General features: G+C 41.6%; 1 protein-coding gene across 2 annotated transcripts; it reads right to left on the reverse strand.

The window, feature by feature from the left end:
* Window positions 1–2982: 2982 nt before the first annotated feature.
* On the reverse strand, window positions 2983–14883 carry LOC306973328 (phospholipid phosphatase 3-like). Of its 2 annotated transcripts, none has more exons than XM_079570233.1 (6): window positions 14556–14883; window positions 9080–9237; window positions 5314–5594; window positions 5170–5227; window positions 4117–4293; window positions 2983–4041 (listed from the first exon to the last, which is right to left on the reverse strand). In XM_079570233.1, the coding sequence occupies exons 1-6, from the start codon at window positions 14689–14691 to the stop codon at window positions 3913–3915; spliced, it is 939 nt and encodes a 312-aa protein (XP_079426359.1). In that variant the 5' UTR covers window positions 14692–14883; the 3' UTR covers window positions 2983–3912. The 2 variants fall into 2 exon arrangements, with proteins under 2 accessions (XP_079426359.1, XP_079426360.1); XM_079570234.1 differs by lacking the exon at window positions 9080–9237 and adding an exon at window positions 10396–10550.
* Between the last annotated feature and the right edge of the window lie 1376 nt (window positions 14884–16259).

Here is a 16259-nt window from a genome sequence, read left to right on the forward strand (position 1 = left end):
AACAGACGACATTATATCATCAATATCAATATGTACAGTTGTTATATACAAAGCAGCACCTGCGCGGGGGATCCTGACACAGTTATTAGTGTACTGTACCTATTGTAGACTTTTGTGGATAAGTTTTGAACGTGCCTATAAAGTCTTCCCTGTGAAGAGTTGGGATGCCACAAATATGTTGAGGTTGGACCACAAACCTCTTTCATTGTTTGTCATTAAAAAGCAACAACAACATATATAGGGCCTTTAATCTTTGATGTATACATCATGGTACAACTGTCACATGGCTAAAGAGGAGGAAAAAGTGTTACAACTGCTCTGTTCGGGGCCAGGTTTGTACCAATAAATGTAAGACGATTGCTCTACCACCTGAGCCGCTGTCGATATTACTACAATAGGTCCTACTCTTAGCTATTTCTACGTGATTATATGTAGGATTTTGATACGATGAGTCGAGAAACTGATTTACATTTTTTGTGTAGACGCAACAGATTTGTAAACGGAGGGGGGGGGGGGGGGGGGATATTTGAACCCGCACTGGGGCTAATTACTTCTGAAATGTGGTGGGAAACACAACAGTTTTCTGTGTGTCCAAACCACATGAAACGGATTCCTTTATTAGAACGTTAAGCCTCGCTGATCAAGAAAGCCTCTTTGGAAAATGGGTCCAGCTCGAAACGTGAACATGCAACTGCTGACAGCAATTTCTGACATGAAAGCCAAAAGTATTCACAGCATCACAACAAAATCATTTTCAATTGCAGTGTAAGATATAGAAGATATGTGTGTAAGTGTTCTGCAAGCCTCGCACCAAATACAGACAGTTTTAATGGATACACTTTTTGTCTTTTCTATCTTTGCTTATGTCATTTCTCTGTATTCAAAGTGTGACTCTGTCCCCCGCATTGTGACTGAGTGGTTCAGGGAGCATGAGACATCATTTTCACACATGGATCGGCCACCACTGAGACAGAACCTCTGGGATGTGATGGAGAAGGCTTTGAGCAGTGGTAGCCACACTCGCCCATCATCAGTACAAAATTTAAGTGAAACACTGGATAGAAATAAATCTGTTAAAGGAACAGGCCACCATTTTTCCATCCTGAGATATGTTCTTACCTTAGCTTAGACGAGTTGATGCGTACATGTCTGGTCTTTACGCGTGCGCTCAGTCACGCAAAATAGACCAAGCGTCTCCTCCTCTCCTCTATAGGCCTTATTCCACAGAGAGGCGCGTATCAGCCCAATGCCTGGTCAACCCAGTTTGGCGAGCATTTTCATAGCAGAGACCTGGGTCAAACCGGTCTGACCAGGTATAGCTTACTTTCATAGTTGGTAACAAGTACATTTCTCCATTGTGAGATCGATAAAGACGATCTACATCCCGGATTATCATCTCACTGCCCCCCACCCTGTCCCCACACACACCATAGGGAACTTGAAGTGTCTTGCCCAACGACAACCTCAAGAGCTGAGAACCTAGTCTTGCACTTGTTGGGTTTGTGACCCCCACCCCAGTTGCTAAATAATGAACCCACCTCAGGGTTAGGGTTCAAAGCATGGTGAAAGATGTGCTGTATAAGAAATTCTACTCAGACATGTAGTTTCTCCTTGCACTTTTTGAGCAAGGGCAAAGGAGGGTTGTACTATTTTTAGGAGAAAAAACATAGTTTAAAGTTGTGTCATAGGAAATAGGTGTGTACTAAACCAACAACCCATACTCAAGCCTATGTTGCACCTTCGTAAGGATTCATTTTGGTGACTTCAAATTGAACACGCCTTTCATTTCATTTGAACTTACATTTTAACACTGGACGAAAACATTTTTGAAGACAATCATTTTTTATAGAACTAGATGTCGGTGCTTCCCTGTTTTTTTTTTTTTTTCATAGAACTAGATGTCGGTGATACCCTTTTGATGTGAATCTAAACTGAACTTGATCTTCTCTCTTGGAGGTCAGAAAATGAGCACCTCACTCTGTCACGTGCGTTCATTCATGTAAAAATACTACTGTTGTTTTAGCCCAGCCTGGTCTCCATATTAAAAGTATCCGGTACAGACTATTTTAAATGTCTGTGATCTAATGATGCAGAGAAATGTTAAGGTCGAAAAACACCACATATACCTTAAGTATTCTCATATGTGAATGGGCTCCACCAGTTTGCCGTAGCCTGTATTATTTCAGAGGGCCGTAGGGGAGCAGGGTTGAAGCCAGGAATGTTCACCATTTCCCCCCAGGAAGCCACGCATGGAAGTGCCCACCGCTCCACACCCAAATCTCTCCATCGCTGCCACTAAATCATTGACAAAAAACAGACTTTCTCCTCACAGCATTCTTTTTTCTTTTACTCGTTTATTTATTAAACTTTTCAAACACCATACATGTTCTTTGTACAAAATTTGACACGGTCTTATAAAAATACAACTTTTAATGTACCAAAACTGTATGGCGCTTTATTTTGAAAGGATGAAGCCTGTGGAGCAAAGCAGCACAATGACATATACACAGGTCGAATAAACACATATTTACACAAATATAAAGCGCAAGGCTCATCAGAATGAGTACAGATCCTGCTTGGATGGAGAAACCTATAAATTGAGGTATGATGGTGCCTTCATTTGATCAGTGGTTCTCATTTGGCTGGACTTTTCATATTTCTTATCACAAAATCCACACGCCTTTTTTTTCCTGTAGGCATCCCACTATTCTGACATTTTAACATGAATGACACAGAAAATTTGCCTAGCATGTTTGGATGTCTAGTGTGGCATGGGCATTAGGAACTAGTTAATAAAACGTGTACAAAAGAGGGAGTTTATATTGTTTACAATGTCAGGGACCATTTGTGGTAAAAACAAAAATGTCACTTTCTTCTTACCTAGACATCAAAATAAAATGTTGTTGATAGACCAATTTAAAATGAACATGATCAAAATCTAATGATGCAGGAAAAAGATGTCATCTACAACTGCGCATTGGAGGCATGGACTATTGAATCAGTGTCTGGATTTGAACCTGCACCTGTTGTCAGGCTGAAGAAGGTCACAGACCATAAACATTGACATACAGAGACATGACATTAAAACTGAACGCATTGACGTAATGGACTCACACAAGTACGCACAACCCTGAAGGGTCATTGTGGTCTAACACTGGGAGCGCAGCCTGCTATACTTTAAACAGACAGACATTTCATTAAGTGGCTCAGCGGGGCCTCGTTCTAACCAGCAGAAGGAGACCCACCTTAAATACACTTCAGCACATACATACATTGTAACCGTCACCGATTCTGTAATATGCACTAAAACATACATACGGTGAGTTCAGGAAGCCTTCGCTCTATGGACACTGCGATGTTGATGTCTGCAAAGAAAATTGTTCTTTAAAAAAAAGGGACATAGCTGCAACTTTCTATATCAAGGGAGAAAACTTTCTGAACCCACAGTAAGGCCTATACTGTAACCAATGTGCATTGAAACATATACAAAAGACAACAAATAAAAGGACAAACTAATATAAAGCTTATCAAAAGCTTCACTTCAGGTCATTCAAGTGGTGACACAGCACTGAGGTTAGCGAAAATACATTTGTTACAGTTTAAAATCCTTCCTGAAATAAAGGAATTTGTTGTCTGTGATTCTTGTCACATAGCAGTAAAAACAAAAAGTGGCAGAAAATCTCACGCGTGTACGAAAACACGCATGGTTGTGTTCACAGCTGTTATTTTTTCCATAAAGTGACCTCAACAGAGATCCTCCAAAACAGAAACTTCGGTGTGGAGTAAATATATATATAAAAAGTGTGTTTTAAAATGTCTCTGAAATGTCTTAAAGTTCACAAGTGGGAGCTTTTTATCCACGTGGTTTAGCAGTGTTTGGAAATGGCACACGTCGAGTTGCCAACAGTCACTTCATGCCATTATTAGAGGGTTACTTCTTTCTCTAATGTCGGGAGGAGGAACTATATCTTTCTTCACTGGCAAAGGAGCTACTGTAGATCGTCTGCCTTTTGGTTTAAACAGATCTGAAACGTAAAACACCTGCAAGAAAGAAACAATATTACAAACACATTTCTAAAAGATCCATTATCGCCGACTATTATTGGCAACACTTACAACGCAGTACGCCACCAGCGCCCCTTGGAAAAACCCGGCCAGGACGTCTGTGGGGTGGTGCTTGTGGTCGGACACTCGGGACAGGCCCGTGTAGAAGGACATCATGATGAGGGTGAACTGGGTCAGCGGGCGCAGCAGGCGGGCCCCGTGCCAAGTGAAGCGAGACTGCAGGTAAAACTGTAAACAATACAAAAGGTTGAACTGAGAGATCAGGTCAAATATAGGTCTACCTACTCGTGCCAAGGAAAAGAAACAAATATGTTTAAGCGGATTGAAAGTGTTACCCCTAAAGCAGAGGGCCTCTTAAGTCAAGCGTTAATCTAGTTATTAGTTGACATAGTTTACCAGTTTAAAATATCACTAAAAGTGTGCGTTACAGCTGCATAATTTTGGAAACTGACAAGTATTAGAATTGACATTTTCAGCACATCCAAGAGCCTTAACATTTAACTGGTACAAAAGTGCATTGCAGACATACATAAAACCTAATGGAGACAAGAAACAGAAGTGAGAACATTCTTAAAGAGGGGGTATTATGCTTTTTTCAATCACATAGCACCAGTCAATATCACACTACAATGATGACCAAACCTTCTGTTGGTCTGTAAATGCACTAAATTAGAATAACTGCCTTGTATAAAATTGCTCTCTCAAAATGGCTGTAGCAAATGCCTTGAAATAGGCCTCTGTCTCTTTAAGAACCTCTGACCCTTTCCGACACGCCCCCTCCACACGCTGTCTGTGGCATCAGTGGGGAGGGGGTTCTGCTGAGGAGCAGTGGTTGGTTACTTGGCTGGTGACGAAAGCTCAGAGGCGTCTCCAGGAAGTGGAGGCGTTCCTAGGAGGATTCAGGCAAACCTATCCCTAAAATGGCTGCCATCAGAGTTTTTACAGATTACTCAAAAATACGTGAATGTGCCAAGGCGACACTTCAGGCATGTTTTTAATGAGGGAATGACATAATAACATGATGTAAAGCTTGAAAAAGTCCATTTTGCATAATACCCCCCTTTAATAATTAATGATTTTGATTAGATTAAAGCAACAACTTACCACCAGGTAAAGCATGGTGTACATGGAGAATGACGCATGTCCAGAGAAGAAAGACTTCCTAAAGAGAGAAAACAAACATTACTAACCGCTTCTATAACAGTTCATGTAAGCGATATTAGCGATCAAGCCGTTTTGCTGCTGTACCTGGCCTCTTGTACTTTACTCGCCGGCCCCTGACACTGGTAATCTGTGATATATCCCAGAGAGCAGTTGATGATGCTGAAGTCAGGTTTGCACACGTCCAGGAAGTGCGGCCTCATGCGTCCCACGGACACTTTGGCGATGTCGGTGAAGGACTGGCTGATGGCACAGCCGAAGATGAACACGCCCACCTGCTTGTAGAGCGCGGAGATGTATGGGTTCCCCACGAAAGACTTGGAGCCTTCGTGCAGGAAGTAGATCCTGTAGCTCTCACCAATGATGATCTGTTTTACATAATAGACATGTCAGTGAAACCATTTGGGCAGGGAAACACTTATGAGCATTGGTTGACAAAAGGTTAAAATGTATTTTTGTTGACTATACTTTGTCTAAGCTTTTAATTTTATTGTTTAACATGTGTCATTGTTTAAACTGTTCACACAGCATAGCAGCTATGCAAATAATCACTAATTTTAAAATTGACGGCAACAAGTTTAAACAAGGGACTGTGATTATAAATAAATTGTTGAGCATAAGAGTCTTCATAGGAACCTTTTTTCTTATGTTTAATGCACTGCTGTTTTGTACTATTGTTTGACGACAACAACTTGCATACTGCTTCAATTTGCAGTGTTTTAGCGCTGCATGGTTTGATTTTTTGCAGAGCAGCATCTACTTTGTTGAATCTTGCATCTCTGTTTCAGTGGATTTGTTTATCTACAACGTGAACCGAAAAAAAATCTTCTAAACATTTAAGCATAAAAATCACAATTCTGGAATAAACGTAGCCGTCTCATGTGAAGTGGGCTCCTTGATGTCTGTACTTTCCATGTCTCTGAATGAAGGAAAACAGTGAAGCGACGTGGGAGGGAACCCAAACTGTCCAGTCTGTATAGTTTTGCGCGAGTGTGTAAATAAACCACAGACTAAACCCAACGATTGACACGGCCTGTGCACTTGGGAGGGGGAGGTGTCCGGCCATAACTCATAACAGCTGTTCAGGCAAAACGCCCCAACCCCCGTCCTCGTATTGTCCACACGCTCACAAATGGTAGCAGTCAAAATAGAGAAAAGTGTGAACAAAGCACTGGAGGAATGCACAGCACAATTCTTTAGAAGTTGTTTATGTCTGTAAGCAGTGGCTCTAAATGTACTGGGATTATAAATACTATATTTCTTTGTGTTTGACACGAAGGTTTTGCCCAAACTAATGATTAGAAAGATTTCTAGAAGTGTCCCTAGGTGAGATTCACAGGAGAGTTAAGATTGAGAGTAAGCACTTCCTTTTCTGAAATAATTTGAACATTAATCCTCTAAATTGTCCCTGTCCCAACTTTGTTTGTGTTAACTTCCAAACACCAAGTAAAAAAACAACAACTTTTAAATCAATCAATCAATAACACATGCAGGTGCTGCACCCAGTGCTTTTCTTGATCCAAAACCGCATAAGACTTTTATGCCAGATTGAGATTCTTCAATCTTTCTTGGAATTAGGGCTGGGTGCTGTTAAACAATGCCAGTATGGTACTGGAAAAAAAGGTTTAGGTACTACTGGTATCCAAAAAATAAAAGCATCAAAAGCAGGTACTGAAAAGAAATATAAAATCTTTGTTCAAATTTTGATGCTGTTTGTCAAACTTTTAAAGAAACTAAAACTGAAACATAAGTTGAAAAAAAATTGAAAAAAGGGGAAAAAACAAGTGAATTTTTTAAATATATATATATATATTTTTTTTTATTTGTGAAAAATGTGGGGGGAAAACTGAGAAAATTTGTACACAAAAATAAGTACATTTCGGGAAAATTTGGGGAAAAAAAGTGGAAAAATTAGGGGGAAAATTAGGGGAAAAAATAAGAAAAAACACGTTTATGTTTTATGTAGGTGCTCAGGTATCGGTATTGGAAAGCAAGTATCGTTAAAGTACCGGTATCGGAATTTATTTCAACAATACCCAGCCCTACTTGGAATGCCTCTTGAGATGAAGCATCTGATTTTCTAGGGGATCCATTAAGAAATGAGTAAAGCAATGCATGTTATATTGTCTTTTCCTCTGTCAAACGACAAAAAAAAAGACTATTGGTAAAATATAAAGAAGACTGTGGCTTTAAAACAAGAGACGTAGAGATGGAGTGTGGATGAACTTAAGGGAGGCTGGATTTCTGTTTTCAATCAGGAAAAACGCTGAGCTGGTCTCATTCTTGGGGCCAGACTGCAGCAGGCGCACGTCAGGGGCACCGCTGTGTTTTTCGTGTCTCTTTAACTGCTCGGATTTCACAAGGGACGTCTGGCTGTTTTCAACTCTATCTCGGTTTCATCGGACATTCTTGCGAGGGGCGCAGAAATGAGCCTGATTCTCGGAAACACTTTGCAGAGAGAGGGATAACCCCAAAGGAGGTTTAACGCGCCGATAGGTTTCCACCATCCAGGCCTTTAGAGCCGGCTCCGTTCGGCCCGGTGGAATTTATGGGCGAACGAGACACATCTGGTTCTCCTTGAGTCAAACATTTCAACTTCTCACATTTAGTGCTGCTCGGAGTAGCAACGGACATGCAATAAACAGGAATCTGACAATGATATAAAATGGTGACAATTGATGCCAACTAATTTTTAAACAGTCCCTTTTTAAACAGTATTGCATTACTAGTATTTGTTTAGAAGAATACAACAAGAAAGAAACTTATTTATTAGTGCCTTTATTGTTTTTTTACAGCTTGGGTTAATGGATGTCCTTTCTCCATACTTTTCCTGAACAACCAAACTATAAATTATGGAAACATGGCCCAGCGCTGACCACTTTTTCTCACTAGGAGCAAATTTACTGTTAGTGTTTTCTGGTTGACAGAACATCAGGTTCAGCCAGGATTACACAGCTGTTAAGTCTAAGATTTTGACAGGGTAAGTGCAATGTGTGGCAAAGTCCTCTTGTTTTGGGCTTTTACCACAACTCCGCTCTTATTTGACCAAAGAGCCATTGCGTCAACCATAATTACACGCAGGGACAGGAAGCCCTCTCACTATGACGGCCAATGTGACCATACAGTACATGGAGGCTGCATGTATTGGTGAAAAGTGCAAATCGAATGTAGCAGCCTCTCTGGAGATGCTGGACACATAGAGGGTATTTGCTACTGTGTATTTTCAATGTGTGGCTGCTGGTCTTGTGAGGAAGGAGGAGGGAGGGATATCAGTCACTTGTTTGCTTCCACTCCCTCAACGAATAATTGTCCATAAGTCTCTAAGATCCAAAGTATTTGTCTAGCTGACTTTTTCATTTCGTAAAAGCTCCAAAGGCCCTTGAAATCAGCTGGCTCTGGTCTGCTGGAAGATGATAAAGCCATGTTTGACTTCTGTGCTCGAGATCAATGTTACACATCATATTAGTTTAGCTTTTTGTTGTGTTTGATAGCTGCCTTGCATTTTAGGGATTTTAAAGGGAATGCTAATGTTTTTGTTTATTTATCCAGGGGTTTCAGTCATATGACCTTTTCCAGTTATGGGTGTTATTTTGGCCAATCAAAAGATCATTGGTCCTAATTTCTACCACTTGGAAACCCATTGATATTCCGTTTGCCTATACCTGTCATTACAAAGAAATGCATCATTAAGAAACACACTTTGAATACAGACAATTAATAATGTGTTGTGGAGGCGATCATGTTAGTGCGATGAAAAGAGACAGGTGACCATCTAGACTAGAGTCGGTGCGAGGGGTGAAGGCGGCATTGAAAGGCTGTGACGATGGCATTAGTGGGTGAGGTGGCGACTTACAGACAGGATGGTGATAAGAATCCCGGCCGCGCTGAGCACACCGTCACTAATGGTGTCTCCGCGTTTGGCCGGGTACTTGATGGACTCGTCATCGCAGTAAAACCCTCTGCGGTAAGGCTGCACAGCGCTGGTTTCAATGACCAGGAAAGGCAGGCCGGCTGCAGGGTGATGAAAGCGTGAGGGGATGAGAGAGAGAGAGGAGGGGGGACAGGAGTGGGGCGGTGATGGGGAGAGAGAGAGAGATGGAGGTGCTGGGTTAATGACACACAATTTACTGAGGTCACAGGGACACGCAGGACGACCAGGGAACATCTGGGAACCGCTCAATACATTTTATGGCTGTTATCTGGGGCCAGCGCTGTTCTGGCTATCTGTTAATGTGGACGCCATTCCAGCTTGTTAACCACAGATCATGACCTTTTTGAAGAGAGAAATGCCAACGCAATCAGAGAGAACATAAGCTTTGACATTGACAAGAATTATTTATTGTAATGTACAGTATACGTGTAGATTTTTTTTCCCTTTAAGTTAGAGTTAATGCCAAATCCTAAGACTATGCTAAACAGATGGTAAGTATAAATATTCACATACATTTAAAGCAGAACTAAGCAACTCTTGCCCCTAGAGGCCATAAGTGCCACTGCAGGTGTTGTAGCATGTTGCGTTTTTGTACTATACTACGCTGACAGAAAAAACAAAGGGAGAGAGGGATATTGTACATCCAATTACACAATGGAGATCATTATTTTCACTCAAACCTGGCTGTTAATACTGTTTAAGTGGCGCTAGCCTGCAGTTAGCTTTGCCCATTAGCCTGCTAGCTTCTTCTTTGTGATTCCATTAGTGTGTATTTGTGGCTCCGACCCGGAGTCAAGCAAATTGTGGTTTTCTGGCCAGAGACACCAGAGGGAGATGAAAGACACCCCAATTGTCCCATTAACACCTGTATTACCCCGAGAGGGACTACGAAAAGGACTTACTTGTACTGCTTTAAATGGCCATTCAATATTTTCAAACTGTGTACACTTGAGTCTACAATATTCAAGATTAAATTGATAAGCTGCTTTAATGGAAATAATTGGGGGACTTTGTGGAAAGCTGACCACATTTTGGTTTTGGCCATTGCTCTGGCAGCAGAGTAGAGAGGTCATGATTTACAGTCAATGAGGCTCGGCATGTGTGTGTGAGAGAGAGAGAGAGAGGGGCTGTACAACCCCCTCAGGTCTTTTTGAAGTGCCACTAGTCGCCCGTGTGATGTATTGGGTGGTGCGGGCTGGTTCCCTGGTCCTTCTGCTGCTGTCCCTGGCAGAACTTACTGAGACCACAGGCACAGAGACGCCCACGGCCGCCAGCACTTTGGTGGACACAGTGCTGTTCTTATAGGGAAGGCTGATGCCGCTGTCACCGCAGAAGAATCCACGTTGGTAGGGCGGGAAGGGGCATTTGTGCAAAAACGCAGCGACAAGCAGCACTGTGACACACACACAAATAAACCAAACTCACCCGATATAAATATGAAATCATGCAAACATAACAAAAACCTACAGTGATCTTTTGAATCTAAGCCCATGGCAGTATTTAAAGTGTGTACAGATGAGAAACGCGTTCACAATCATTTTGACCTTCCCATTTAGCTTTAAGCACACTTCAGACAGACTCCTTGTGATGCCCGAGGGATCCGTCTGATCAACTTACTGTCTTTCAGCACTTAAAAGTGGAGCACCGATCTCATTCGTCTCTTGACAACAAACATGGATGGGTGTACACCGAAACCTCAGCCAAAATGGACACAGCGTTACTTCCTCTTATTAACCAAAGCCTCAATAGGGGACTTTGAAACTTGATCGCAGTATTCCCAGGAGAGACTTCAAATCACTGGCAGAATTTGCAAAACACACCGGGAGCCTCACTTCAAAAGCAGCATTTAGAGTCTTTCAAGTTTCCCTTTGAATGATTTTGAGATCTACAGATGAAAAGAAAAACAACATGTGAAATCTAAAAAGTACCGGGTGTCGAGGCAGGATGGTGGGAAAGGCTGGAGGTGGGATGATGGCGGGGCCGAAATGTCAACACAGTTAGTATTAAGCGCTTGCACAACACGCGCAGCTGACTTGGCTTTGAATGTCCAGCTGGGGTTGAGATCGGGTTGTGATCTGAATCTAAATCCCCGCAGCCTGATGGGAACCTTGGCCTTTCCCTCAATTCAGCACATTAACATTTTCGTTCTTTCTGTTCAAACAAATACCTGTCTGGCTCGCTGTCCGCTGGTGGGAGTGAGCACAGCAATGTAGTGATCTGAGCTCCCTGACAATGAAAATATACTGAACCTTGAGGAACCCTAAAGCCACGTTGATGCATTTGCTTAGACTGGCCCAGCAGCCAATATGAAAACATGATCACAGGATTGAGCCAGGATGTATTGACTACAAAACCAAGGTTCGAGTAGGACAGATTTGAGAACTGGATGGTAGATCAACTGTACTGCCAAACCTTACCAACACAGCTTCACCCAATCAAATGTATTTTTCTTACAGGTTTAAGATTCAAATGTAGACAGGACATAACAGGACGCTGTGAGCTCCTGTTTTCCCAAAGATCTGTCAAATCATTCCCCGCTCGACCCCATCCATCTGAACTGTGCAGCATCAGCATGGGGAATAACTGTCTGACTCTGGGGGTTTTTCCCTCCACCTCCGGCTTTCTTCCCGCCAGTAAAGCGACGGTGAAGCAACGGGGAGGGGGCATCTGGTCGGCCAATGACAACACCAGTCAGCAGGCGTGGGGCTGTGTTTTGCATTACCTCAACACGATCTCCAGGACCACAGAGAAACACATAAACATCTACTATGTGTGTATAGAAGCAGTAGGAGACATGGTGCCCACATTTCAGATGTGAAATAGAACTGTTCAATTCAGATAAATAAATATTCAAAATCGTGCAGCTCTAGTTTGAAGAGCTGTTGTATGGATATTGGACTAATGTATCTAGGAAGAGTTTTCTAAGCTTTCTGTGTAATGTCAGTGCCATTACTCTGCTGTTTATGGAAACTCAACGTAAAACATTCACGCTGTATTAAATCCACCGTATTTGGGAGGGCATCATCAGCCTAAACAGCCAAAAGTGTGACTGCAGCTAAAATAAACAGAGGCACGTTTTCCACTTGTAAGGATCTGTCTGGCAGTGCAGTCCACACTGGATTAGTCCATACACAGACGCCAATGTTTTTACTAGAAGCAGTGGACCCCCAAGAGCCGCTGGTGTTAGACTCCCCTGTCTAGTTTAAAAAACTGTGTGTGAGACTCTGACTTTGAAAGTGCGCAGGAAAGAAACGCAAAATTCTGTACGCGAAAGTAGCAGCAGCTCCTGCAGAGGTGACGCAGGCTCGAGGATCTCTCTGCTTCTCTGATCACACACATCTTTTTGTATATTCCATCAATAAAACTTTTCACATTTAGAATGTAAAGAAGAGTGAGGTGAAGAAGAGCCAATAGTGAGGTTTGGGTTTGCCTATAATCACATGATAAACTGTGGGGCATTTCATTCATCCAAACTCCAATTAAAACAAATTATTTATAGTAACCTGATAGATGTGATCTGCTTTCAGGTTCAAAGTTAAATTTGCAAGAAATGTCATGTCTGGTTATGGTAGTACTAGTAAGTTTATTAAGTAATACCATTAAGAAATTTGTTTCAGCCAAGTGGATAAAGTATGTACTATTTACCCTGATATGTAGTTTGAAACAAATTACAAAATTGACTTCATTGGTCATTTGTTTATTGTGTTTCTAGTAGGATTGACCATAATGTTCTAGAGGGATTTGTGAGTAGGCGGGATGTGTGGATTCCCTGGAGAGGGCGATCAGAGTGTGGGAAGTGAGGGGTGCCGATTACTCGAACTCGGCCCCATTTCCTCCTGTGGTCAGTGCAGTAAACCACACGGCCTGAGAACACTGTGGGTTTGTTGACAAGCATCTCCAAGGAAAGACTGTCCATATGGAGCAATTCCCTGGTAGCACCCATTAGCTACTGGAAGAAAAAGGAAAGCTGACCACAAATTGCCAGATCAGACATGGTAAGAGCCGATGAACGGTTTTTCCCACACTGATATGAGAGATCTAAGCAGAATAAGAGTAAACCTACCTTTACCTCAAGGGATTTTTGTCAAGGATATTTCTAAACTCAAATGAGATGTAAAAATAAAAGTAAAAACGTTGTGTTTTTTTAGAAGAATAAATACTTATATCAATTAACTGTTTACACATCGTTGTAGCAGGAGCAAGAACACAAGTTACAAAGAAAGTGGCCTAACTGGTGCCATAGCTGGTGTAACTAACTCGAGTCTACGCTATGAAATGTATGCAAATACCACTGGCAGTGAAGGACAGAAAGCCAACATTTGCTAGTGAAGAGAGAAGCAGTTTGCATGAAACTAAAAACAATAGTCGATACAGTCAAACTTAAAAAAAACAGTGGAGGTAATTTGAGCACTGAGATGATTAGAATGAGTCGGACAAAGCACATCAGCACATGGTTTTTCTATGTGCCAATGTGCCAGTCAGACAGGTGTTGATGGGCATTTGAATTCTGAAGACAAATGAGACAAAACGCAACTCCACTTATGTTTTATTGCTGAAAGACACATAATCGTGATGTGTCAAAGGCTTATATGTCTTCATTTTGCCTAATATCTAAAGTGATCTGCCTGTAAGTTCTGCTTTTTCCACTTCATTTTGCAGTGTTTTTACTTCGGATTGTCCATCAAAACAGATTGAGAGTTTTTTTTGATGGAGTAGTACAATAAGGGTTAAGCAACTAGTCCGGATAAACAATATTTGCCCACAATGTAACACTCGTGCTTACTGAAATTAACCTTAACCTCTAGTCCGCAGCTGTTGAATGTGACGCTGAACATCCAAACACAAGTCTGACCTTTCCACCACTGCTCTTAATTACAACACCACACCACAAATTCATCCAGCCAGATGTGGACATCAAGAGCATTCCTGCTGCCGAGGAATGGACGACTTTCTGGAAAATATAATGAGCTGAAATAAGAGGTAGAGCAGGACAGGTGTGGCTGGACAGCAAAGAATTACACACACATCGGGGGCCATCGATCAACCATTTTCCTCTTTGTAAGCACATTTTTCTGGGATAACAGCTTATTTACGCAGGCACGTGGTGAACACTTTCAAGACAAGGATTTCACCACTTGTACTGCTATTCTCACACATTCCCAAAATAACAGTTGCATCTTCTTTACACAGAAAAAAAAGGGGAATGCAACAACTTTATGAGTGTCAAATCTTCAAATAGTCTGCACACTCATCAGAAATGCAATAAGCACATTTCAAACCACAATAATCCGTATGTCCAACAGGCGAATGTAACCAGCAAAGATGGGAAACTGTTGCATTAGTTCGCAGGCTCATTTGCATATAGTGCGCGCTCGCCATGCTGCAAGTCTGATCTTACCTAAAAACAGGCAGAAGAGGTCCACACCGATCAGCAGCTTTCTCCGACTATGGTCTTTGCCATTGTTATTGTTGAGGGAACTCCCGCCGTTCCTCGTCTCGGCCATCGTCTTCTCATAGATCAGGCAGCGTTGCATTTAAAGCCTGTTGTCTTGTCTGGTTCACAAGCAGAACAAAATACTGGATCACTAAAGGCTAAACTACGAGTGACTTCGTTTTCTACAGCTACGCGTTCATTACAACTCCAGATAAGGAGCAGTCACGGTTTTGTTTTTATATTTAAACGCCGGACTCTTCCACTTCTACAGACTAACCTACTCCAGCTCACTTTCTCAGGACCTCTGACCATCCTGCAGCCGCGCTCCTGCAAGTGAGAGCCCTTAGGCCACGCCCCGAGCTCCGCCTCCATCAAAACCTCATGGGCAACTTTCGTGATTTCTATGAGCTTTAAGATACATAAATAACACTGGAGTCTGATACATTATCTTGTCATTCATCATTCTAAAAGTCACTCAATGCAAACAAATTATTTCCACTATGAGCTGTATTTAGGCAATGTATAATGTGGCCAGTGCTTCTCAAAGTGTATGATAGGCCCCCCAGCGGGTTGCGGGCACTAAGCTGGGGGGTCCCAAGATGATTTTAAGATACATAAAAATATTGATAGTGTAATATAATTGAGTGAATTGACATTAAATAACAGAGTAAACCATGTAACTTCATATTACAAAACAAGATTCAATTATTAAAGAATAACCAAAGATTACAATGTTTTGCTATGAGGGGTCAAGGATTGCTTAGATGGTTATGTTTGCAGTCCCAGCCTGAAAGGTTTGGGAACTTGCCTAACCTATTACTTCGCTCACCACCATCATTTTGGCACTGGCTCCAGGCGGATATTCAGTTCACTCTCTCTCTCTCACACACACACACACACACACACACACACACACACTTTCCACCACCAATATCATTCAATGCAAAAAAATAAATTAAAATACAACTACTGAGTATAATATGGACATAAACAATACTAAAATTGGTATTGAAAATGTAATTTTATTAAACTTAAAATTATGGCAAGATGAGCAGAGGACCAGATTGCATAAAATATATTGTATATGGAAACGAGAAGAGTATAACAAGTAAACATAGCTAATGATGTTTGTTAGTGCTTTTGGGGATGCTGCGTTCATGTTTCATTCAAGTTTAAAGCCACAAAGGCCATGGAGCAAAGAGGTACAAAAAGAATACACCCAGACTGAATGTAAGGACCCCAGTGTAAAGAATACAAAATAACATTAAAACGTCATAATTCATTGTATTTATTTGCAACATTTTCACTAAATATAACCCATATGTAACAATATTTTAAGGATATCAAACTTAGCATGTGATAAGCCTTATGTCAATGCCCTTTGTACATAACGCATAATTAAAAGACAGACGTGCCCAAACTAAGTCTCAATCAGTGATGGTGGAGAAAAATGCCCCAACAAAACAAAAGCAATATCCCAATGCACAAAACATATTTTAACAAGTCCCTAGTTGTCAAAATGTCTTTGTCGATGGATCAGAAGATGTCTGCGTATAACGGCGGAGGAGGGAGAAACTCCATTTCTGTGAAGTCGATCTCCTGCTCACTGCAAAAACATGCCACCAATGTTATTGTGCGAATGTTAGAGTAAGGTTTGAAAATGATCTC

This window comes from Gobius niger, assembly GCF_951799975.1.
Source record: "Gobius niger genome assembly, chromosome: 13".
In the NCBI taxonomy this organism is placed as follows: domain Eukaryota; kingdom Metazoa; phylum Chordata; class Actinopteri; order Gobiiformes; family Gobiidae; genus Gobius; species Gobius niger.

Excerpts from the sequence above, each read along its gene's own strand:
- LOC306973328 (XM_079570233.1), bottom strand. The coding sequence starts at position 14,691 with ATGCAACGCTGCCTGATCTATGAGAAGACGATGGCCGAGACGAGGAAC. Across the intron at positions 5,595-9,079 it reads TTCTTATCACCATCCTGTCT|ATCATCATTGGTGAGAGCTA; the intron begins GTAAGTCGCCAC and ends TATGTAAAACAG. Across the intron at positions 4,294-5,169 it reads ACACCATGCTTTACCTGGTG|TTTTACCTGCAGTCTCGCTT; the intron begins GTAAGTTGTTGC and ends TATTGTTTACAG.